Source organism: Bos grunniens, chromosome 4, assembly GCF_055505025.1.
Source record: "Bos grunniens cultivar Pamir isolate PY7600 chromosome 4, Bosgru_T2T1.0, whole genome shotgun sequence".
Lineage (NCBI taxonomy): Eukaryota > Metazoa > Chordata > Mammalia > Artiodactyla > Bovidae > Bos > Bos grunniens.
The window spans coordinates 71,119,460-71,142,781 of record NC_141168.1 but is presented as its reverse complement, the minus strand read 5'-3'; the positions used below and the strand labels follow the sequence as shown (position 1 = coordinate 71,142,781).

At 39.6% G+C, this 23,322-nt stretch overlaps 1 protein-coding gene across 1 annotated transcript in view; it reads right to left on the bottom strand.

The window, feature by feature from the left end:
- LAMB4 (laminin subunit beta 4) overlaps nt 1–23,322 on the bottom strand; it is a 156,560-nt gene that overhangs the window by 38,037 nt on the left and 95,201 nt on the right. Inside the window, 7 exon segments of the mRNA XM_086396831.1 lie at nt 2,232–2,452; nt 3,307–3,531; nt 4,959–5,116; nt 6,039–6,270; nt 18,228–18,338; nt 18,341–18,403; nt 19,430–19,607. Coding sequence (XP_086252957.1) covers nt 2,232–2,452; nt 3,307–3,531; nt 4,959–5,116; nt 6,039–6,270; nt 18,228–18,338; nt 18,341–18,403; nt 19,430–19,607 — 1,188 coding nt within the window.

Here is a 23,322-nt window from a genome sequence, read left to right as displayed (position 1 = left end):
ACCAGACAGTGATGTCATGAGCATGAGGACTTCCTCATGAATTAAGGAACCAAGCAGTGTATGGCAATCTGCTAATTTGTTCAACATGTTCTGTGGTTGGTGGCTGCAGGTGTGATGAGTGGAGAGGAGCATATAAAATAGTCATGGTCCTCTAGTGCCCAGATCTTGGTTTCTAACATCATTCTCCAATAGAAGGAACCAGTGCTCCTTAAAGAAATGGCTGATTCTAGGGCAGAGGCAGGAAATATACAAAAGGAGCTTAAAACATCTTACAGTGCAAAAAGTAGGGAGGTACTTAAAAAAAACAAAAACACACCAACAATATTGAGGTATGTCAAAGGCCTAAAGAAACCAACTGGAAAAAAAAAAAAAAGAAACCAACTGAAAAAGCTTCCCATGACCAAAACTGGAACAACTTGAAGAACAAAATTAAGTAGTGTTGATTTATAACTCAAAGTATAGTACAAATATCGTTGAGTTCACTGATATAAAAAATGATTAAATAAATGAAGAAATGGGAAACAGCAGACAAAACTCCAGTGCAGAAGAATAGAATAATTTATGGAGATACTCTGTCCTCAAGGGGACAGAGCATAACTCCCTACTCCTTACGTGTGGTGCTGTGCTTAGTGCTTTCTTCCGAAGGAGTACAGTACGGAAAACAGCAAAAGGATCACTTTGCAGGAGAGAAACCTGATGCATGCTGCTTCAGCCAGGAGGTCAAGGTTCAGGGCAGCAATGACAAGCTATGTAAATAGTGTATAGCTTTGATGTGATGTGATGAGAACAGCACTTGACCTCCATGGGTCATCTTTTTCTCAAAATCCATAATCCAAGTCTTACCATGAGAGAAACACAGGATAAATGTGAACTGAAGGACATTTTACAAAATACTCAAAACTGTTATGGCATCAAAAATAAGGAAAGTCTAAGAAACCGTCACAACCAAGAGCAACCTAAGGAGATACGATGACTGAATGTCACGTGGTGTTCTGAAGTCTTGGAACAGAAAAAGGGCATCAGATAAAAAACTAATCAAATATGAATAAATTATGAACATTAGTTAATGATACTGTATCAACACTAATTCATTAATTATGAGAAATACACCATATTAATATATAGTAAATTTAATAATAGAGAAAACTTGGTGTGGGGTACATCTTCTCTATCTTCATAACTTTTCTGTAAACCTAAGTCTATCTTAATATAAAAAGTTATTAAGGAAAAAAAGGCCATGGTGTGCATTTGTGTGGATATGGGTTAGAGGAAGGAAGCTCAGAGATAAAGAAAAAGAGAAGGGGAAACCCATTCTATATATAAGAACTACTTCAAAACTTTACTTCTACAAAATTTGACATTTAATAAGTTGAACAGTGGAGTTGAAATTGGAGGTGAGACATACTTATTAATTGGGAAGATTCCAGCTTCTGAAATGGGCATTTTGATTCTAATTAAGCCCTAATCCCTATACTGTGGATTCGACTCTAAAACTTCTCATCATTGTTTTACCCTTCTTTTCACATCTCTATTAATGTGAAAAGTGTTTCAAAGAATATATTTACTAAGCAAAAAACCTTATCATGAGATTGTTTTTTCCTTAAATAATGTTAATATTCTTTAAAATTTTTTCATTCTCATTGTTTTATTGACTGAAAACCATATGTGCAGTTAAGTGTAGAGTTAATTGTACATGAAACCATAAAGATTTACTCCTGGACTGCATTCTCTAGAGACAATTGCTGCTGGTCTGGTAGCTTGAAGATAAACAAAATAAGAGGACATCTTTTTTAACCATACATAAAGCAACTGGTGAACCATGGGAATGACAGCTTGATTTTTAAAGATGGAATTATGGATTCTGAAGGCACTCAGTTTTCATTCTGGTTAGTAGTCAATTCTGATTAATGATGGATTTCTTGGGGCTTCCCTATGCTTCTATGTACAAAACAGTGAAAGAGAAGATTGTGATTTGAATCTTGACTTGCCCAGTCCCAGTGAGGACTGGAGAAAGCTGAATGGGGCAGAGCTTAACTTTCAGACCCTTATTCTCTCTTCTTTGGTGCTTTTCATTCCTTGATAAATGCAGACTCTATGCCCATAAAAGGCCAATCCTATCTAAAAACACTGATTCACAGCAATACATAAAGAAAACATTCTTTATATGTTTAGAAAGCATGTCTCCCCACTGTGTCTCACTCTGACACCATAGGAAGTTGAAAGTTTCTTGCCTGGTCACAGCAGCTGCTGAGCGAGGTCCAGGGGTCACAATCGCATGGCTGACATGCTCTGCCAGGGAGCAGATTCCAGTATCCATCAGCACAATGGTCACAGGTCCGGCCTGTGACGCCGGGCAGACATGGGCACATGCCAGTGTCAGGGTCACAGAGGCAAGCTTCCCTACCAGGGGGACACTCAGTGGGACTCACGCCAGAGGGATGACAAGAGCACCCTAGAAGCACAGAGCCGTCATTGGGGTGAATCCACGATAACCCTGGCAGTCAACAACCCATACAAATAGCTTTTTAGCGTGAAGGCATCATTTCTTTAAAAGGCCCGAGGAAGAAGCGTTTCACAAGAACATAATTTATCAAAGAATCAAGTAGGTTGAATTCATTCAACTGTTTTTGATCTCCCTCAACTATAATTTCCTATGGTTCAGCCAACTATGTCCCAAGAGCTCACAATCAGGATGAATAAAAGTATCACTGTTTCCTCACATCAGTCACCAAAGTTCCACTTAAGCCAATGATCTGAAAACAAATGGTTTACTAAATTGACTTGGGTGAACTGAAATAAATTAAAATACTTCCTAAAAATGAATAGCATATTCCTTGCCTTTCTTTATCATGGAATTAAACTCTTGTCCTCTTCTACATCAGCGATTCTCCTCTTTATACATTAAAGTCTGGTTGATGAGCTGGTTACAATGCAGATTCCTGGGCTCCACCCCACAGAGATGCAATTCTCTGAGGTCTGAGGCACAGTCCAGGAATCTGCATAATGATACTCCACCTCTGATTCTGGCAGAGGGCACAGGGGTACACACTCTGAGAAAGAAGACTTCAAATCCTGCAGGGCACATGCTGAAGTGTACAGTTACAAAAGGCAAACTTACAACACCAGTGAATTATTACTGTAATGACACTGAGCTGCGTGTGCACTGCACCCATTTCTGCTGCTGAGTTCAGGACATCAGCCCATTCTCTGTGGTTGCTGGCACTACGGACCTAACTTAAATGAGTACAGGAGTTGCTACCACAGTTCAAGCTGCCACGTTTCCTGCCAAGAGCTTTGCAGACTTACTTGTGCAGGTCTGATTGAGGGCCGATCCAAAGTAACCTGATTTGCAAAGCTGGCAGTTGGGGCCCTGAGTGTTGTACAGACATTTAAGGCACTCCCCTGTGACTGGGCTGCAGGACCCTGGATCAGTTACATCAATTTTGTTGTTACAGGCACATGGCCGGCAAGGTGCTCCGGAAATTCTTGGATTTCCATAGAAACCAGCAGAGCATTCTTCACACTGCACACCTGAAAGAAGGGGAGAAGAGAAGAGAATGAGATAAGAAGTGTGTGTGTGTGCATGCGTGCATGTGTGTGGAGAGTGATGTGGATAATTGGACTCCTCTGGGGATTATGAAAGGTCACACTTTTGGGATGAATAAGAGAAAGTGTTCTAAATTAAAACCATTTTCATTCACTATCCATTCAGAGAATAAAAAGGTTATTTGAATATAGAAAGTTCTTGGTGAAGAACAGACTTTAGTCTTTCTTAAAAAACCACTGAGTTGTGAGTTCAGGATTCCTGGGTCCTCAAATAACCAAAACCACTCAAATATGCCTCTGGATCCAAAACTAATCTCAGCCCATGTTCTCCATGTGGCACTCCAACACTTACCCAATCTTAGAGGTGAAACAGCAGCAGCCTGAGATAACATGCCTGGAGGTGCAGAGAGGTAAGTAGTTTTCCTGACATGTGAACCTCTGAGGGTTTTTTTTAATAACCTTTATAGGACACTTTGAGGGTATTTCCATGAAAGATAGTGGAAAACCATCCCAATCTCTCTTACACTCTACTCTTTCAATCACGAAGGCAACTGCCAATGTTTAGGTGCCCAAACCCTGGGTTCACCTTCCATTTTTTGGTTTATTCCATTTAGAAGTGGTCTCATAGCTCAACCACGGTCTCAGCTCTTAAGAACTGACCAACCAAACCAGAGTGTACATGGAGAAGAGGCTGTAAGATTAACTAGAGACATATGTAACCTTAGAGGTAAGAAATAAGAAAAACAATGGCCATATGATTTATCATGATGGTAATTATAATAAAGAAAATAATAATGCCACACTTTTAGTATCATTAACTCATACAGATGTCATGATTTTTTTCCTTGTTTGTATTGTATATTTGCACTTGTGCTTAAACTCCTTAAATAAAATTTTTGATTGAGGGACAGACATAGATATTGAATTAATTTTTGCAGTATCTGTACATTACCCAAATTGGTGCTTTAAGACATCTGAAAAAAATCAATTATATCTGTGAAATATCAATCAAATTGATTACTTGACATTATATAAAGAAAGCATTTGAATGATTTTATTAAAATTTTTTTTGTTTTATATATATATATATAAAACTTAACACATATTTATATTACTTAACACATCATGATTTTAAATAAATTATTTTGATTTGAACTCATTTGATCAATTTTCCAGACCATCATTTAAAAACATAAGCTCTGTGATATGAGTTTTTGTCACTGGTTTTTGAACCATTCAAATTCTTTGTTCTGAAAAGTAGCAATTTACCAAATTGTGTCTTCTTACCATTATCCTATTATATTCTGTATCACTAATTTTTCCAAGGCAGATACATTACAAATATGTGATCATTTTTTAGATAGCTATGTAGGATGAGAAGGAAAAACAACATCATGAAGTATACTGCATACCTGCATAACCTTGAAGACAATTGCAGATTACATCTGAGTTCCAAAGATTCTGATAACAGGAATGGGCAAAATACCGATTGCTGGAGGGAACATCTGGACACAGGCAAGGACGGCAGGATTGTCCTGAAGAAGGATTTCCGTAGTAACCATCGATGCATCTGTCAAGGCAAATTCTTTTTACTAAGGTGTTCCTAGGAAAAGCTCACGTTAGCCAATGTGGATTTGCTATGCTTTAGGACAATAACATTACTTTGCCAACAAAGGTCCATCTAGTGAAGGCTATGGTTTTTCCAGTGGTCATGTATGTGAGAGTTGGACTATAAAGAAAGCTGAGCACCGAAGAATTGATGCTTTTGAACTGTGGTGTCAGAGAAGACTCTTGAGAGTCCCTTGGACTGCAAGGAGATCCAACCAGTCCATCCTAAAGGAGATCAGCCCTGGGTGTTCATTGGAAGGACTGATGTTGAAGCTGAAACTCCAATACTTTGGCCACCTGATGCGAAGAACTGACTCATTAGAAAAGACCCTGATGCTGGGAGGGATTGGGGGCGGAAGGAGAAAGGGACAACAGACGATGAGATGGTTGGATGGGATCACCGACTCAATGGACATGAGTTTGGGTAAACTCCGGGAGTTGGTGATGGACAGGGAGGTCTGGCGCCCTGCAGTCCATGGGGTCACAAAGAGTTGGACACAATTGAGCGACTGAACTGAACTGAGGACAATGCAACTCTTAAAACTCAACATTTTAGAAGATGCTCATTTGCTCTGTAGAAAGGTTTTCTGCTTCATATTGAAAGTCCCACAGCTTAGTCATTAAACTGGATATCACAGCATCTAATTTACATGCATATTTTAGGGATATAAAAAGAAAGGTGCCAAATGCATGTTACTAATTTATCAGACAAAGTCCAGTTCATAACAAGATTTTGAAGGATGATGAAATGACGCTCTATCTTCCCCTGCCCGTCGCCATCATTCTACACTTCAATACAACTGATTGTCTACACAGTGGTCCTTTAGAGAATGTTGTGAAATCAGAACAAAAGGAAAAAAAAAAAGTGCATATAAATGCCATACCTTTCACAGTTTCCCCCAGTTGTAAATCCGCCACAGTTGAAGCATGACCCAGTTTCTGGATCACAAAGTTCAGCGAACCCATTACAAAGGCAGGGGCGGCAGTTGGGAAATCCGAAGTAGCCTGCCAGGCACCGGTCACAATGGCGGCCGGCCACCTCTCCATGGCAGGGGCACTGTCCCGTTACTTGGTCACATATGGCGCTCTTTGAGCCTTGAGGGTGGCAGTGACAAGCTGAGCAAAACAAAGAGAGACTGTCAGGGTCAAGGGGCTAGTGGTGGGTTGGTGAGAGAGTCACAGTTCTGATATCATAATCTTTAATTTACTGTATCAACCCGATGAAGGTAAATAAATTTGATTCCATACAATGCTTAGAATAGAGCCTTGCATGTACTGGGTCCAGGTATATATGCTCAGTTGGCAAGTTATATCTGACTCGGTGCAGCCCCATGGACCGTAGCCCACCAGGCTCCTCTGTCCATGGAATTTCCCAGGAAGAAAACTGGAGTGGGTTGCCATTTCCTACTCCAGGGTATCTTCCCAACACAGGGATCAGTCCTGTGTCTCTTGTGTCTCCTGCACCCAGTTACATGTGACTTATTAATAAAAATTCACTGATTTCATTTTATCAACAGTATATTCTAGACAACTGCAGTGTTTTTTTTTTTGAATTGTGGAATGACATATGACATAATATTAGTTTCAAGTGTACTACATAATGATTTCATATTTGTATATATTGAAAAATGATCACCATCGTTAAGTCTAATTAATATCTGTCACGACACACAGTTACAATATTTGTCTTGCAATGAGATCTTTTAGGATTTGTTCTCTTATAATTTTCAAACACAGAATACAGTATTATTAACTAAAGTCACCATGCGGTACATTACATTCCCATGACTTACTTATTATATAGCTGGAAGTTTGTACCCTTTGACTTTGTTCACTCTTTTTGCCCGCCTCACCTCTGGCAACTGCTAATCTATTGGTGCTCTATATCCATGAACTTGATTTTTGTTTATTTGTTTTAGATTCACACATAAATGAGATCATACTCTTAGAGAGCAAACTTATGGCTACCAAGGGTAAAGGGTAGACAGGAGGGATAGACTGGGAGTTTGGAATTGACAGGTACATACTACTATGATACATGTACATACATAACTGAATCACTTTGTTGTACACCTGAACCTAACACAATATTGTTAATCAACTATCCTCTCATATAAAATAAAAAAATAAAAATAGAGAAAATGTGATCACACAGAATTTGTTGTCTTCTGACTTATTTCACTCAGCGTGAACCCTCTAGGTCCATTCGAGTTGCTGCAGATGTCAAGATTTCCCTTTTTTTAAATGACTGAATAATATTCCATTATTATATTATAGATATATGTATCAGTTCAGCTCAGTTCAGTCACTCAGTTGTGTCCGACTCTTTGCAACCCCATGGATTGTAGCGCATCAGGCCTCCCTGTCCATCACCAGCTCCCAGAGTTTACTCAAACTCATGTCCATTGAGTCAGTGATGCCATCCAACCATCTCATCCTATGTCATCCCCTTCTTCTCCTACCTTCAATCTTCCCCAGCATCAGGATCTTTTCAAATGAGTCAGTTCTTCAAATAGGTGGCTAAAGTATTGGAGTTTCAGCTTCAGCATCAGACCTTCCAGTGAATATTCAGGACTGATTTCCTTTAGGATGGACTGGTTAGATCTCCTTGCAGTCTAAGGGACTCTCAAGAGTCTTATCCAACACCACAGTTCAAAAGCATCAGATTTTTGGCACTCAGCTTTCTTAATAGTCCAATTCTCACATCCATACATGACTACTAGAAAAAACATAGCTTTGACTAAACAGACCTTTGTTGGCAAAGTCATGCCTCTGCTTTTTAATATGCTGTCTGGGTTGGTCATAGCTTTTCTTCCAAGGAGCAAGCGTCTTTTAATTTCATGGCTGCAGTCACCATCTGCAGTGATTTTGGAGCCCAAAAAATTAAAGTCTGTCAGTGTTTCCACTGTTTCCCCCATCTATTTCCCATGAAGTGATGGAACCAGATGCCATTATCTTAGTTTTCTGAATGTTGAGTCTTAAGCCAACTTTTTCGCTCTCCTCTTTCACTTTCATCAAGAGGCTTTTTAGTTCTTCTTCACTTTCTGCCATAAGGGTGGTGTCATCTGCATATCTGAGGTTATTGATATTTCTCCCAGCAATCTTGATTCCAGCTTGTGTTTCTTCCAGTCCAGCATTTCTCATGATGTACTCTGCATATAAGTTAAATAAGCAGGGTGACGATATACAGCCTTGACGTACTCCTTTCCCTATTTGAAACCACTCTGTTGTTCCGTGTCCAGTTCTAACTGTTCCTTCCTGACCTGCGTACAGATTTCTCAAGAGGCAGGTCAGGTGGTCTGGTATTCCCATCTCTTGAAGAATTTTCCATAGTTTGTTGTGATCCACACAGTCAAAGGCTTTGGCATAGTCAATAAAGCAGATGTTTTTCTAGAACTCTCTTGCTTTTTCGATGATCCAGTAGATGTTGACAATTTGATTTCTGGTTCCTCTGCCTTTTCTTTTTTTTTTCTAATTTTATTTTATTTTTAAACTTTACAATATTGTATTAGTTTTGCCAAATATCAAAATGAATCCGCCACAGGTATACATGTGTTCCCCATCCCGAACCCTCCTCCCTCCTCCCTCCCCATACCATCCCCCTGGGCCGTCCCAGTGCACCAGCCCCAAGCATCCAGCATCGTGCATCGAACCTGGACTGGCAACTCGTTTCCTACATGGTATTTTACATATTTCATTGCCATTCTCCCAAATCTTCCCACCCTCTCCCTCTCCCACAGAGTCCATAAGACTGTTCTATACATCAGTGTCTCTTTTGCTGTCTCGTACACCGGGTTATTGTTACCATCTTTCTAAATTCCATATATATGCGTTAGTATACTGTATTTATGTTTTTCCTTCTGGCTTACTTCACTCTGTATAATAGGCTCCAGTTTCATCCACCTCATTAGAACTGATTCAAATGTATTCTTTTTAATGGCTGAGTAATACTCCATTGTGTATATGTACCACAGCTTACTTATCCATTCATCTGCTGATGGGCATCTAGGTTGCTTCCATGTCTTGGCTATTATAAATAGTGCTGCGATGAACATTGGGGTACATGTGTCTCTTTCCCTTCTGGTTTCCTCAGTGTGTATGCCCAGCAGTGGGGTTGCTGGATCATAAGGCAGTTCTATTTCCAGTTTTTTAAGGAATCTCCACACTGTTCTCCATAGTGGCTGTACTACTTTGCATTCCCACCAACAGTGTAAGAGGGTTCCCTTTTCTCCACACCCTCTCCAGCATTTATTATTTGTAGACTTTTGGATCGCAGCCATTCCGACTGGTGTGAAATGGTACCTCATAGTGGTTTTGATTTGCATTTCTCTGATAATGAGTGATGTTGAGCATCTTTTCCTGTGTTTGTTAGCCATCTGTATGTCTTCTTTGGAGAAATGTCTATTTAGTTCTTTGGCCCATTTTTTGATTGGGTCATTTATTTTTCTGGAGTTGAGCTGTAGGAGTTGCTTGTATATTTTTGAGATTAGTTGTTTGTCGGTTGCTTCATTTGCTATTATTTTCTCCCATTCTGAAGGCTGTCTTTTCACCTTGCTAATAGTTTCCTTTGATGTGCAGAAGCTTTTAAGGTTAATTAGGTCCCATTTGTTTATTTTTGCTTTTATTTCCAATATTCTGGGAGGTGGGTCATAGAGGATCCTGCTGTGATGTATGTCGGAGAGTGTTTTGCCTATGTTCTCCTCTAGGAGTTTTATAGTTTCTGGTCTTACATTGAGATCTTTAATCCATTTTGAGTTTATTTTTGTGTATGGTGTTAGAAAGTGGTCCAGTTTCATTCTTTTACAAGTGGTTGACCAGATTTCCCAGCACCACTTGTTAAAGAGATTATCTTTAATCCATTGTATATTCTTGCCTCCTTTGTCAAAGATAAGGTGTCCATATGTGCGTGGATTTATCTCTGGGCTTTCTATTTTATTCCATTGATCAATATTTCTGTCTTTGTGCCAGTACCAAACTGTCTTGATAACTGTGGCTTTGTAGTAGAGCCTGAAGTCAGGTAGGTTGATTCCTCCAGTTCCATTCTTCTTTCTCAAGATCGCTTTGGCTATTCGAGGTTTTTTGTATTTCCATACAAATTGTGAAATTATTTGTTCTAGCTCTGTGAAGAATACTGTTGGTAGCTTGATAGGGATTGCGTTGAATCTATAAATTGCTTTGGGTAGTATACTCATTTTCACTATATTGATTCTTCCATTCCATGAACATGGTATATTTCTCCATCTATTAGTGTCCTCTTTGATTTCTTTCACCAGTGTTTTATAGTTTTCTATATATAGGTCTTTAGTTTCTTTAGGTAGATATATTCCTAAGTATTTTATTCTTTCCGTTGCAATGGTGAATGGAATTGTTTCCTTAATTTCTCTGTTTTCTCATTATTAGTGTATAGGAATGCAAGAGATTTCTGTGTGTTGATTTTATATCCTGCAACTTTACTATAGTCATTGATTATTTCTAGTAATTTTCTGGTGGAATCTTTAGGGTTTTCTATGTAGAGGATCATGTCATCTGCAAATAGTGAGAGTTTTACTTCTTCTTTTCCAATTTGGATTCCTTTTATTTCTTTTTCTGCTCTGATTGCTGTGGCCAAAACTTCCAAAACTATGTTGAATAGTAATGGTGAAAGTGGGCACCCTTGTCTTGTTCCTGACTTTAGAGGAAATGCTTTCAATTTTTCACCATTGAGGATAATGTTTGCTGTGGGTTTGTCATATATAGCTTTTATTATGTTGAGGTATGTTCCTTCTATTCCTGCTTTCTGGAGAGTTTTTATCATAAATGGATGTTGAATTTTGTCAAAGGCTTTCTCTGCATCTATTGAGATAATCATATGGTTTTTATTTTTCAATTTGTTAATGTGGTGTATTACATTGATTGATTTGCGGATATTGAAGAATCCTTGCATCCCTGGGATAAAGCCCACTTGATCATGGTGTATGATCTTTTTAATGTGTTGTTGGATTCTGATTGCTAGAATTTTGTTAAGGATTTTTGCATCTATGTTCATCAGTGATATTGGCCTGTAGTTTTCTTTTTTTGTGGCATCTTTGTCAGGTTTTGGTATTAAGGTGATGGTGGCCTCATAGAATGAGTTTGGAAGTTTACCTTCCTCTGCAATTTTCTGGAAGAGTTTGAGCAGGATAGGTGTTAGCTCTTCTCTAAATTTTTGGTAGAATTCAGCTGTGAAGCCGTCTGGACCAGGGCTTTTGTTTGCTGGAAGATTTTTGATTACAGTTTCAATTTCTGTGCTTGTGATGGGTCTGTTAAGATTTTCTATTTCTTCCTGGTCCAGTTTTGGAAAGTTGTACTTTTCTAAGAATTTGTCCATTTCTTCCACGTTGTCCATTTTATTGGCATATAATTGTTGATAGTAGTCTCTTATGATCCTTTGTATTTCTGTGTTGTCTGTTGTGATCTCTCCATTTTCGTTTCTAATTTTGTTGATTTGATTTTTCTCCCTTTGTTTCTTGATGAGTCTGGCTAATGGTTTGTCAATTTTATTTATCCTTTCAAAGAACCAGCTTTTGGTTTTGTTGATTTTTGCTATGGTCTCTTTTGTTTCTTTTGCATTTATTTCTGCTCTAATTTTTAAGATTTCTTTCCTTCTACTACCCCTGGGGTTCTTCATTTCTTCCTTTTCTAGTTGCTTTAGGTGTAGAGTTAGGTTATTTATTTGACTTTTTTCTTGTTTCTTGCGGTGTGCCTGTATTGCTATGAACTTTCCCCTTAGGACTGCTTTTACAGTGTCCCACAGATTTTGGGTTGTTGTGTTTTCATTTTCATTCGTTTCTATGCAAATTTTGATTTCTTTTTTGATTTCTTCTGTGATTTGTTGGTTATTCAGCAGTGTGTTGTTCAGCCTCCATATGTTGGAATTTTTAATAGTTTTTCTCCTGTAATTGAGATCTAATCTTACTGCATTGTGGTCAGAAAAAATGCTTGGAATGATTTCTATTTTTTTGAATTTACCAAGGCTAGCTTTATGGCCCAGGATGTGATCTATCCTGGAGAAGGTTCCATGTGCGCTTGAGAAAAAGGTGAAATTCATTGTTTTGGGATGAAATGTCCTATAGATATCAATTAGGTCTAACTGGTCTATTGTATCGCTTAAAGTTTGTGTTTCCTTGTTAATTTTCTGTTTAGTTGATCTATCCATAGGTGTAAGTGGGGTATTAAAGTCTCCCACTATTATTGTGTTATTGTTAATTTCTCCTTTCATACTTGTTAGCATTTGTCTTACATACTGTGGTGCTCCCGTGTTGGGTGCATATATATTTATAATTGTTATATCTTCTTCTTGGATTGATCCTTTGATCATTATGTAGTGACCTTCTTTGTCTCTCTTCACAGCCTTTGTTTTAAAGTCTATTTTATCTGATATGAGTATTGCTACTCCTGCTTTCTTTTGGTCCCTATTTGCATGGAAAATCTTTTTCCAGCCCTTCACTTTCAGTCTGTATGTGTCCCCTGTTTTGAGGTGGGTCTCTTGTAGACAACATATGTAGGGGTCTTGTTTTTGTATCCATTCAGCCAGTCTTTGTCTTTTGGTTGGGGCATTCAACCCATTTACGTTTAAGGTAATTACTGATAAGTATGATCCCGTTGCCATTTACTTTGTTGTTTTGGGTTCGAGTTTATACACCCTTTCTGTGTTTCCTGTCTAGAGAATATCCTTTATTATTTGTTGGAGAGCTGGTTTGGTGGTGCAGAATTCTCTCAGCTTTTGCTTGTCTGAAAAGCTTTTGATTTCTCCTTCATACTTGAATGAGATCCTTGCTGGGTACAATAATCTGGGCTGTAGGTTATTTTCTTTCATCATTTTAAGTATGTCTTGCCATTCCCTCCTGGCTTGAAGAGTTTCTATTGAAAGATCAGCTGTTATCCTTATGGGAATTCCCTTGTGTGTTATTTGTTGTTTTTCCCTTGCTGCTTTTAATATTTGTTCTTTGTGTTTGATCTTTGTTAATTTGATTAATATGTGTCTTGGGGTGTTTCTCCTTGGGTGTATCCTGTTTGGGACTCTCTGGTTTTCTTGTACTTGGGTGATTATTTCCTTCCCCATTTTAGGGAAGTTTTCCACTATTATCTCCTCAAGTATTTTCTCATGGTCTTTCTTTTTGTCTTCTTCTTCTGGAACCCCTATGATTCAAATGTTGTAGCGTTTAATATTGTCCTGGAGGTCTCTGAGATTGTCCTCATTTCTTTTAATTCGTTTTTCTTTTATCCTCTCTGATTCATTTATTTCTACCATTCTATCTTCTAATTCACTAATCCTGTCTTCTGCCTCTGTTATTCTACTATTTGTTGCCTCCAGAGTGTTTTTAATTTCACTTATTGCATTATTCATTATATATTGACTCTTTTTTATTTCTTCTAGGTCCTTGTTAAACCTTTCTTGCATCTTCTCAATCCTTGTCTCCAGGCTATTTATCTGTGATTCCATTTTAGTTTCAAGATTTTGGATCAATTTCACTATCATTATTCGGAATTCTTTATCAGGTAGATTCCCTATCTCTTCCTCTTTTGTTTGGTTTGGTGGGCATTTATCCTGTTCCTTTATCTGCTGAGTATTCTTCTGTCTCTTCATCTTGTTTAAATTCCTGAGTTTGGGGTGTCCTTTCTGTATTCTGGCAGTTTGTGGAGTTCTCTTTATTGTGGCGTTTCCTCACTGTGTGTGGGTTTGTACAGGTGGCTTGTCAAGGTTTCCTGGTTAGGGAAGCTTGTGTCGGTGTTCTGGTGGGTGGAGCTGTATTTCTTCTCTCTGGAGTGCAATGAAATGTCCAGTAATGAGTTATGAGATGTCTATAGTTTTGGGGTGACTTTGGGCAGCCTGTATGTTGAAGCTCAGGGCTGTGTTCCTTTGTTGCTGGAGAATTTGCTTGGTATGTCTTGCCCTGGAACTTATTGGCCCTTGTGTGGTGCTTGGTTTCAGTGTCGGTATGGGGGCATTTGATGAGCTCCTGTCAATTAATGTTCCTTGGAGTCAGGAGTTCCCTGGAGTCAGGGTTTGGACTTAAGTCTCCTGCTTCCGGTTATCTGTCTTATTTTTACAGTAGTTTCAAAACTTCTCCTTCTATACAGCACCATTGATAAAACATCTACATTAAAGATGAAAAGTTTCTCTACAGTGAGGGTCACTCAGAGAGGTTCACAGGGTTACATGGAGAAGAGAAGAGGGAGGATGGAGTTAGAGGTGACCCAAATGAGATGAGGTGAATCAATAGTGGAGAGAGTGGGCTAGCCAGTAGTCACTTCCTTATGTGCACTCCACAGCTGGACCACTCAGAGATGTTCACGGAGTTATACAGAGAAGAGAAGAAGGAGGAAGGTAACAGAGGTGGCCAGAAGGATAAAAGGGGGGAATGAAAAGGAGGCAGACAGATCCAGCCAGTAATCAGTTCCCTAAGTGTTCTCTACCATCTGGAACATACAGAAATTCACAGAGTTGGGTAGAGTAGAGAGGGGTTAGGGAGGAGACACAGGCGACCTGGTGGAGAAAAAGGAGAGTCCAAAGGGAGAGAGAGCAGTCAAGCCAGTAATCTCACTCCCTAGTGAAAAATGGGTCCTAAAGATTGGGTCCTTAAAGGTACAAAATTGGTAACAAATACATAAAAGCAAAAATTAAAAATCTAGAGTAGAGTTTGGAATTTCAAAAATACGATGTTAAAGAAAAGAAGAAGGAAAAGAAAGAGAGAAGAAACGAACAAACAAAAACAAACAAGGTCGCGAAAATTATAAAGAAAGTACAGGTACAAAATTGATAACTAATACCTGAAAGCAAAAATTAAAAATCTAGAGTAGAGTTTGGAATTTCAAAAATACGATGTTAAAGAAAAGAAGAAGGAAAAGAAAGAGAGAAAAAACGAACAAACAAAAACAAACAAGGTCGCGAAAATTATAAAGAAAGTACAGGTACAAAATTGATAACTAATACCAGAAAGCAAAAATTAAAAATCTAGAGTAGAGTTTGGAATTTCAAAAATACGATGTTAAAAAAAAAAAAGAAGAAGAAGAAAAATAAAGAGAGAAAACAAACAAACAAATACGAACAATGTCACAAAAATTATAAAGAAAATACAGGTACAAAATTGATATCAAATACCAAAAAGCATAAATTAAAAATCTAGAGTAAAGTTTGGAATTTCAGATACACAGTGTTATATAAAAGAAGAAGAGAAAGAAACAGAGAAGAAGAAGAAAAAAAAAAAAGTCACAGAAATTATATAAAAAAAAACTATAGGTACAAAATTGATAACATATACCAAAAAGTGAAAATTAAAAATCTAGAGTAGAGTTTGGAATTTCAAAAATACAATGTTAAAGAAAAGAAGAAAAAAACAAAAACAAAAAAAAAACAAGGTCAAAAAATTATAAAATATATATATATGAAGTTTGCTGAAGAAGAAAAGAATAGGGTCTTTTTTTTTTTTTTTTGCAAAGTAATAGGTTATAAAAGTGAAAATTAAAGGAACAATAGAGGACTTAAAAAAATTTTTTTTTTAATTAAAAAAAAAAAAAGAAAGAATGATCGTAAAAATTATAAAAATATATCTAGGACTTTTTTGGGTTTTTTTGTGGGTGTTGTGGGTTCAGTTCATTTTTGGCTAGTTCTTTGGTCAGATTTATATTTCTCAAGATCTATAGGCCCCTTCCTATGTAGTCCGTAGTAACCACAGGGTTTTGATCTATTGCCTGTAGCTTCCAAGGCGTTTCCCTCTGTTATATCTTCTTCTGTTTGCTAGTCTCTTCAGTATCTGGTTTCCGCCCTGACACAAAGGGCACGGTGGAGGACACTTTTTTTTTTTTTTTTTTTTTTTTAGGCTTACTTGTTCAGTCACGCTGTGGGGAGGGAGGGAGGGATGCTGCAAACAAATAACACTGGCGTGGGCTCGCAGTACCTCAGCCACCCTGGGTCTGCCCCCGCTCACGGCGCGTGTAGCCTCCCTGCCCACACTGCTCGGACTCTAGGTTGTTCCGCCGGGAACAATCCGAGGCTGGCCCTGGGCTGCATGCACCTCCCAGGTCCAAGCCGCTCAGCTTCAGGCACTCGGGTAGTCCTCAGAGGCGCAGACTCAGTTGGGCCTGCGTTTTGTGCTCTTCCCAGGTCCGAGCAGCTCAGGTGATGAGGTGTTTGGCAAGCGCCAATGCTGCGACTTATCGCCTCCCCGCCACTCAGTTATCTGGGTGTAAAACTGGCGCACCTTCTCAGGCAGATGTTGACCGTCCAGACCCCCAAGAAGTTTTAGTTAGCAAAGAAGCCTGTTTACAGTTTTATAGATAATGTCTCTCTGGGGCTGCGATTGCCCCCTTCCGGCTCTGGCTGCCTGTCACCGGAGGGGGAAGATCTGCAGCCGGCTATCTCTGTTCAGTCCTTTGTTCCGTGCGCGGGCCTGGCGGTCTTAGGTTGGGGCTGGCTTTTCGCGTGGTAGATATCCCACAGTCTGGTTTGCTGGCCCAAATTATTTCTGGCCAGATTCTTACTCTCAGCGATGCAGCCCACGCCGCGCCTCCCTGCCCAGCCCCGGCTTGCTAATGGCGGATGCAGGCGTCTGCGCTGCTTCTCCGCTGGGGGAGTTACCGTAGGGCTCGCAATCTGCGAGTTTTAATTGTATATTTATTTTTTCTCCCTGTTATGTTGCCCTCTGTGCTTCCAAAGCTCGGCACAGATTCGGCAGTGAGAAGGTTTCCTGGTGTTTGGAAACTTCTCTCTTTTTAAGATTCCCTTCCCGGGACGGAACTCCGTCCCTCCCTCTTTTGTCTTTTTTTTTTTGTTTTTAATATTTTTTCCTACCTCCTTTCGAAGAGTTGGGTTGCTTTTCTGGGTGCCTGATGTCCTCTGCCGGCATTCAGAAGTTGTTTTGTGGAATTTACTCGACGTTTAAATGCTCTTTTGATGAATTTGTGGGGGAGAAAGTGTTCTCCCCGTCCTACTCCTCCGCCATCTTGGCTCCTCCCTCCTCCTCTGCCTTTTCTAAATCCAGCTTGAATATCTGGAGGTTCACGGTTCATGTATTGTTGAAGCCTGGCTTGGAGAATTTTAAGCATTACTCTACTAACACATGCTAAGCTAAGCTAAGTCGCTTCAGTCGTGTCCAACTCTGTGCAACCCCATAGATGGCAGCCCACCAGGCTCTGCCATCCCTGGGATTCTCCAGGCAAGAATACTGGAGTGGGTTGCCATGTCCTTCTCCAATGCATAAAAGAGAAAAGTGAAAGTGAAGTCACTCCGTCGTGTACGACTCTTAGCGACCCCATGGACTGCAGCCTACCACGCTCCTCCATTCATGGATTTTCTAGGCAAGAGTACTGGAGTGGGGTGCCATTGGAGATGAGTGCAATTCTGTGGTAGTTTGAGCATTCTTTGGCATTACTTTTCTTTGGGATTGGAATGAAAACTGACCTTTTCCAGTCCTGTGACCACTGCTGAGTTTTCCAAATGTGCTGGCATATTGAGTGCAGCACTTTCACAGCATCATCTTTTCAGATTTATATATCATATATTATATCATGGAAATACATATCTATATATACATCACATTTCATCTATTTATCTGTTGGTAGAAACTTACGTTGTTTCCATACCTTGGCTACTGTAAATAATGCAGCAGTGGACAAGAGGGTGCAAGTATCTTTCCAAGTTAGTATTTTCATTTTCTTTGCATAAATACCCAGAAGTTCACAGCTGGATCATATGGTAGTTCTTTTTAAGTTTTTGAGGAGCCACCATACTGTTTTTCATAGTAGCTGCACCAATTTACATTCCTAGTGTACAGGGTTCCCTTTTCTCCACATCCTTGCCAACACTCATTATTTCTTGTCTTTTTTGGTAATAGAATTTCTAATAGACATGAGGTGATATCTCATTGTGGTTTTGATTTGCATTTCTCTGATGACCAGTTAGTGCCCACTGCATGAAAGAATAAAGTATGGCAGAAAAATTTTCAGTGTTTTACCTACATTGATAGTCTGAATAATATAGTTAAATTCCCAATTCCACCCCTTTTAAACTCCCCACATTGATTTTCCTGCCTTTAAAACGCCAAGGTTGAGAACACATGCGTTTTCCCCGTCTGGGTTTTGCTACGTATGGTGACAGCCATGTTGCCCCAAACCATAGCTTCCCGTTGAGCACGTGTCACAGCAGCGGCCAGTCACACCAGGCTTTATTGGCACTTGCCCCCCAGTCGGCTGCAGCTGGGTCCCTTAGAGCCCTGTGGATGACACCTGCAAGCTGCAAGGAACAAAGGAAGTTAGAGGGAAAGGAAGTGACAGCAAAGCACCTCGGCCCATTGGTAGCTCTAGTTTTGATCTGTCTCATTGGATACCTCTGCCTCCTCGGATTATAAGGATTAAAGACAATCATGCCTGTGAAGTAGTGTTTGGCACAAAGTAAGTGCTCAATAAACACTACGTAATACACATCACTTAGCAGTAAAGATTACTTAACAAGTTACTGAAAGGCTTGAAATAGATCACTTCAATCATTAGTTGTTCCAGTGTAATTCTAATTGATGCTATTATTTCTTCAATTCCTCATGATCCATGTTGATGCTGGATTATGCCTTTCATTTCCCTTATTCCATCTTTCATGAAATGGTGGGCATCCTGCATGGAAGAAGCATCTGACTGGAACTGAGGAAGCCCAGGCTCTCATTGTGGCTATCACTCTATAGCACTGATTCCCAGCTAGAGGGGAGATCTTGATCCCCAGGGGACATATGATAAAGTCTGGGGGCATTTGTGGATGTCACACCTAGGGGGAGGGTGCTGCTGATATCAGGTGGGCAGAGGGTAGGGTCGCTGTTAAACATCTTACAATGCAGAGGATAGTGCCCCCTTCCCAGCGAAGTGTTACTCAGACCTAGATTTCAAAAGTGCTTAAACCCTGTTCTACAGCTTGGTGAAATGGGCAAGCCACCTCATGTTTTGGACTCAATCTCATTTATTAAATGAAGGTTGAGGGATGAAAGAGGTTGTTTATAGTTCATTCTAGCCCTAACATCCCAGGATTCCAAAGAAATATTTTAGGACTGTTGTTCCAGAAATCTGGCATTCCCCAAGTGACTGCCAGGCCCTTCTTTTAAAAACTTTTTCTGTACTATAAGTTATGATTTCAACACATGGAGAGAATGCACTGTATATCTAATCACTGAGCAATTGGTATTTACATTGGCTGTTGAGCTAAAACATATTAAACCATTTCACTCATGTTTCCTTGCAACGGTGCTTCAGCGGAGCCCATTGAACAGATACTCACCCACGGCCCCGTTGTGCAGCCTGGCAGACAAACTGGCTATAAGCCTTTCACATGCTCCAGGGAGCACCTGAGGTCCCGATGCTGAGGCAATTTCAACACAGTTGTGCAGCTGATATTCATCTAAATCCTGCTTGCTGCAGAAATTCTTCAGTGAGTTGATTCGTGGAATAAGACCAAGCTTTTAAAATAACGAAAAAAAAAAAAAAGATTTCTGTTCATAGTAGGATCCTGTTCAAGATTCCAGTTATTAAAATAATTAGATCTATGAGAGTCATAGTTGAAAAGAGACTCAATTTCATCCTTTTAATTGCGTGCAACTGAAGATTTTAAGATTTTCAATTTATTTAAGAAATCTTCAACTAAATATTTACATTTGTTGACTTATGGCAAAGAAAATAAGCCTTTACCTTTTTATTATTATACTTTTTACGTGCTAATCAATTTGTCTTAGATTTGAAAGATTGCTAACGAGACTACTTGTGATGTAATGACAAGTTCAGCTTAGGGATTTTCCTGGTGGTAGAGCGGATAAGAATCCACCTGCCAGTGCAGGGGCACAGGTTTGATCCTCGTTCCGGGAAAATCCCACATGTCACAGAGCAACTAAGCCGGTGAACCACCACTACTGAGCCTGCACTCTGGAGATCAAGAACTGCGAGTACTGAGCCCACACGCCGCAAAACAAATAATTAAAAGATTATGACTTAGATGGTGCACTCTGTAGTATTACTCTGGAACTCTAATTTCACAAAACTCTCCTCTAGAAAGTTTTGTCTTTTTCTATGGCTGATTCATGTTGATGATGTTTGGCAGAAACTAACACAATACTCTAAAGCAATTATCCTTCAATTAAAAATAAACACATTAAAGAAGAGAAAGTTTTGTCTTTTTCAGTTACACATGAACAGTGCTATTCTACATCAAACAATCTGCCTCTTGGGTGACTTGCAGTGCAGATTAACATCTTAGACCTCTGAGAAGTACTGCAAGAAAGTTACCTTTCTTTTTACTGATTTATAGTTGATTTATAATGCTCTGTTAGTTTCAGGTGTACAGTACAGTAGTTCAGTTGTATATATATAAAAGAATATATATTGGAGTAGGAAATAGCAACCCACTCCAGTATTCTTGCCTGGAAGATCCAATGGGCAGAGGAGCCTGGCAGGCAACAGTTCATGGGGTCATAGAGTCAGATATGACTGAGTGCACGCACACATACACAAGAATATATATACATATATATGTATTCTTTTTCAGATTCGTTTCCCTTACAGGTTATTACAAAATATGGACTTTAGTTCCCTGTGCTACACAGCAGGTCCTTATTGTTTATCTGTTTCATGTAGTTTGTATCCATTAATCCCAATCTTCTAATTCATCCCACCCCATTCTTTTCCCCTTTGATAACTATAAGCTTGTTTTCTGTTTTATTTGACAGAATGTGGTCCACTGGAGAAGGGAATGGCAAACCACTTCAGTATTCTTGCCTTGAGAATGCCATGAACAGTATGAAAAGGCAAAATGATAGGCTACTGAAAGAGAAACTCCCCAGGTCAGTAGGTGCCCAATATGCTACTGGAGATCAGTGGAGAAATAACTCCAGAAAGAATGAAGGGATGGAGCCAAAGCAAAGAGAATACCCAGCTGTGGATGTGACTGGTGATAGAAGCAAGGTCCGATGCTGTAAAGAGCAATATTGCATAGGAACCTGGAATGTCAGGTCCATGAATCAAGGCAAATTGGAAGTGGTCAAAAAAGAGATGGCAAGAGTGAATGTCGATATTCTAGGAATCAGCAAACTGAAATGGACTGGAATGGGTGAATTTAACTCAGATGACCATTATATCTACTACTGCGGGCAGGAATCCCTCAGAAGAAATGGAGTGGCCATCATGGTCAACAAAAGAGTCCGAAATGCAGTACTTGGATGCAATCTCAAAAACGACAGAATGATCTCTGTTCGTTTCCAAGGCAAACCATTCAATATCACAGTAATCCAAGTCTATGCCCCAACTAGTAACGCTGAAGAAGCTGAAGTTGAACGGTTCTATGAAGACCTACAAGACCTTTTAGAACTAACACCCAAAAAAGATGTCCTTTTCATTATAGGGGACTGGAATGCAAAAGTAGGAAGTCAAGAAACACCTGGAGTAACAGGCAAATTTGGCCTTGGAATAGGGAATGAAGCAGGGCAAACTAATAGAGTTTTGCCAAGAAAATGCACTGGTCATAACAAACACCCTCTTCCAACAACACAAGAGAAGACCCTATACAAACACCAAAATCAGATTGATTATATTTTTTGCAGCCAAAGATGGAGAAGCTCTATATAGTCAGCAAAAACAAGACCAGGAGCTGACTGTGGCTCAGACCATGAACTCCTTATTGCCAAATTCAGACTTAAATTGAAGAAAGTAGGCAAAACCACTAGACCATTCAGGTATGACCTAAATCAAATCCCTTATGATTATACAGTGGAAGTGAGAAATAGATTTAAGGGACTAGATCTGATAGAGTGCCTGATGAACTATGAAATGAGGTTTGTGACATTGTACAGGAGACAGGGATCAAGACCATTCCCATAGAAAAGAAATGCAAAAAAGCAAAATGGCTGTCTGGGGGGGCCTTACAAATAGCTGTGAAAAGAAGAGAAGCGAAAAGCAAAGAAGAAAAGGAAAGATATAAACATCTGAATGCAGAGTTCCAAAGAATAGCAAGAAGAGATAAGAAAGCCTTCTTCAGCGATCAATGCAAAGAAATAAAGGAAAACAACAGAATGGGAAAGACTAGGGATCTCTTCAAGAAAATCAGAGATACCAAAGGAACATTTCATGCAAAGATGAGCTTGATAAAGGACAGAAATGGTATGGACCTAACAGAAGCAGAAGATATTAAGAAGAGATGGCAAGAATACACAGAAGAACTGTACAAAAAAGATCTTCATAACCCAGATAATCACAATGGTGTGATCACTGACCTAGAGCCAGACATCCTGGAATGTGAAGTCAAGTGGGCCTTAGCAAGCATCACTACGAACAAAGCTAGTGGAGGTGATGGAATTCCAGTTGAGCTATTTCAAACCCTGAAAGATGATGCTGTGAAAGTGCTGCACTCAATATGCCAGCAAATTTGGAAAACTCAGCAGTGGCCACAGGACTGGAAAAGGTCAGTTTTCATTCCAATCCCAAAGAAAGGCAATGCCAAAGAATGCTCAAACTAGTGCACAATTGCACTCATCTCACACGCTAGCAAAGCAATACTCAAAATTCTCCAAGCCAGGCTTCAGCAATATGTGAACCGTGAACTTCCAGATGTTCAAGCTAGTTTTAGAAAAGGCAGAGGAACCAGAGATCAAATTGCCAACATCCGCTGGATCATCGAAAAAGCAAGAGAGTTCCAGCAAAGCATCTATTTCTGCTTTATTGACTATGCCAAAGCCTTTGACTGTGTGGATCACAATAAACTGTGGAAAATTCTGAAAGAGATGGGAATACCAGACCACCTGATCTGCCTTTTGAGAAATTTGTATGCAGGTCAGGAAGCAACAGTTAGAACTGGACATGGAACAACAGACTGGTTCCAAATAGGAAAAGGAGTACGTCAAGGCTGTATATCGTCACCCTGCTTATTTAACTTCTATGCAGAGTACATCATGAGAAACGTTGGACTGGAAGAAACACAAGCTGGAATCAGGATTGCCGGGAGAAATATCAATAACCTCAGATATGCAGATGACACCACCCTTCTGGCAGAAAGTGAAGAGGAACTAAAAAGCCTCTTGATGAAAGTGAAAGTGGAGAGTGAAAAAGTTGGCTTAAAGCTCAACATTCAGAAAACGAAGATCATGGCATCCGGTCCCATCACTTCATGGGAAATAGATGGGGAAACAGGGG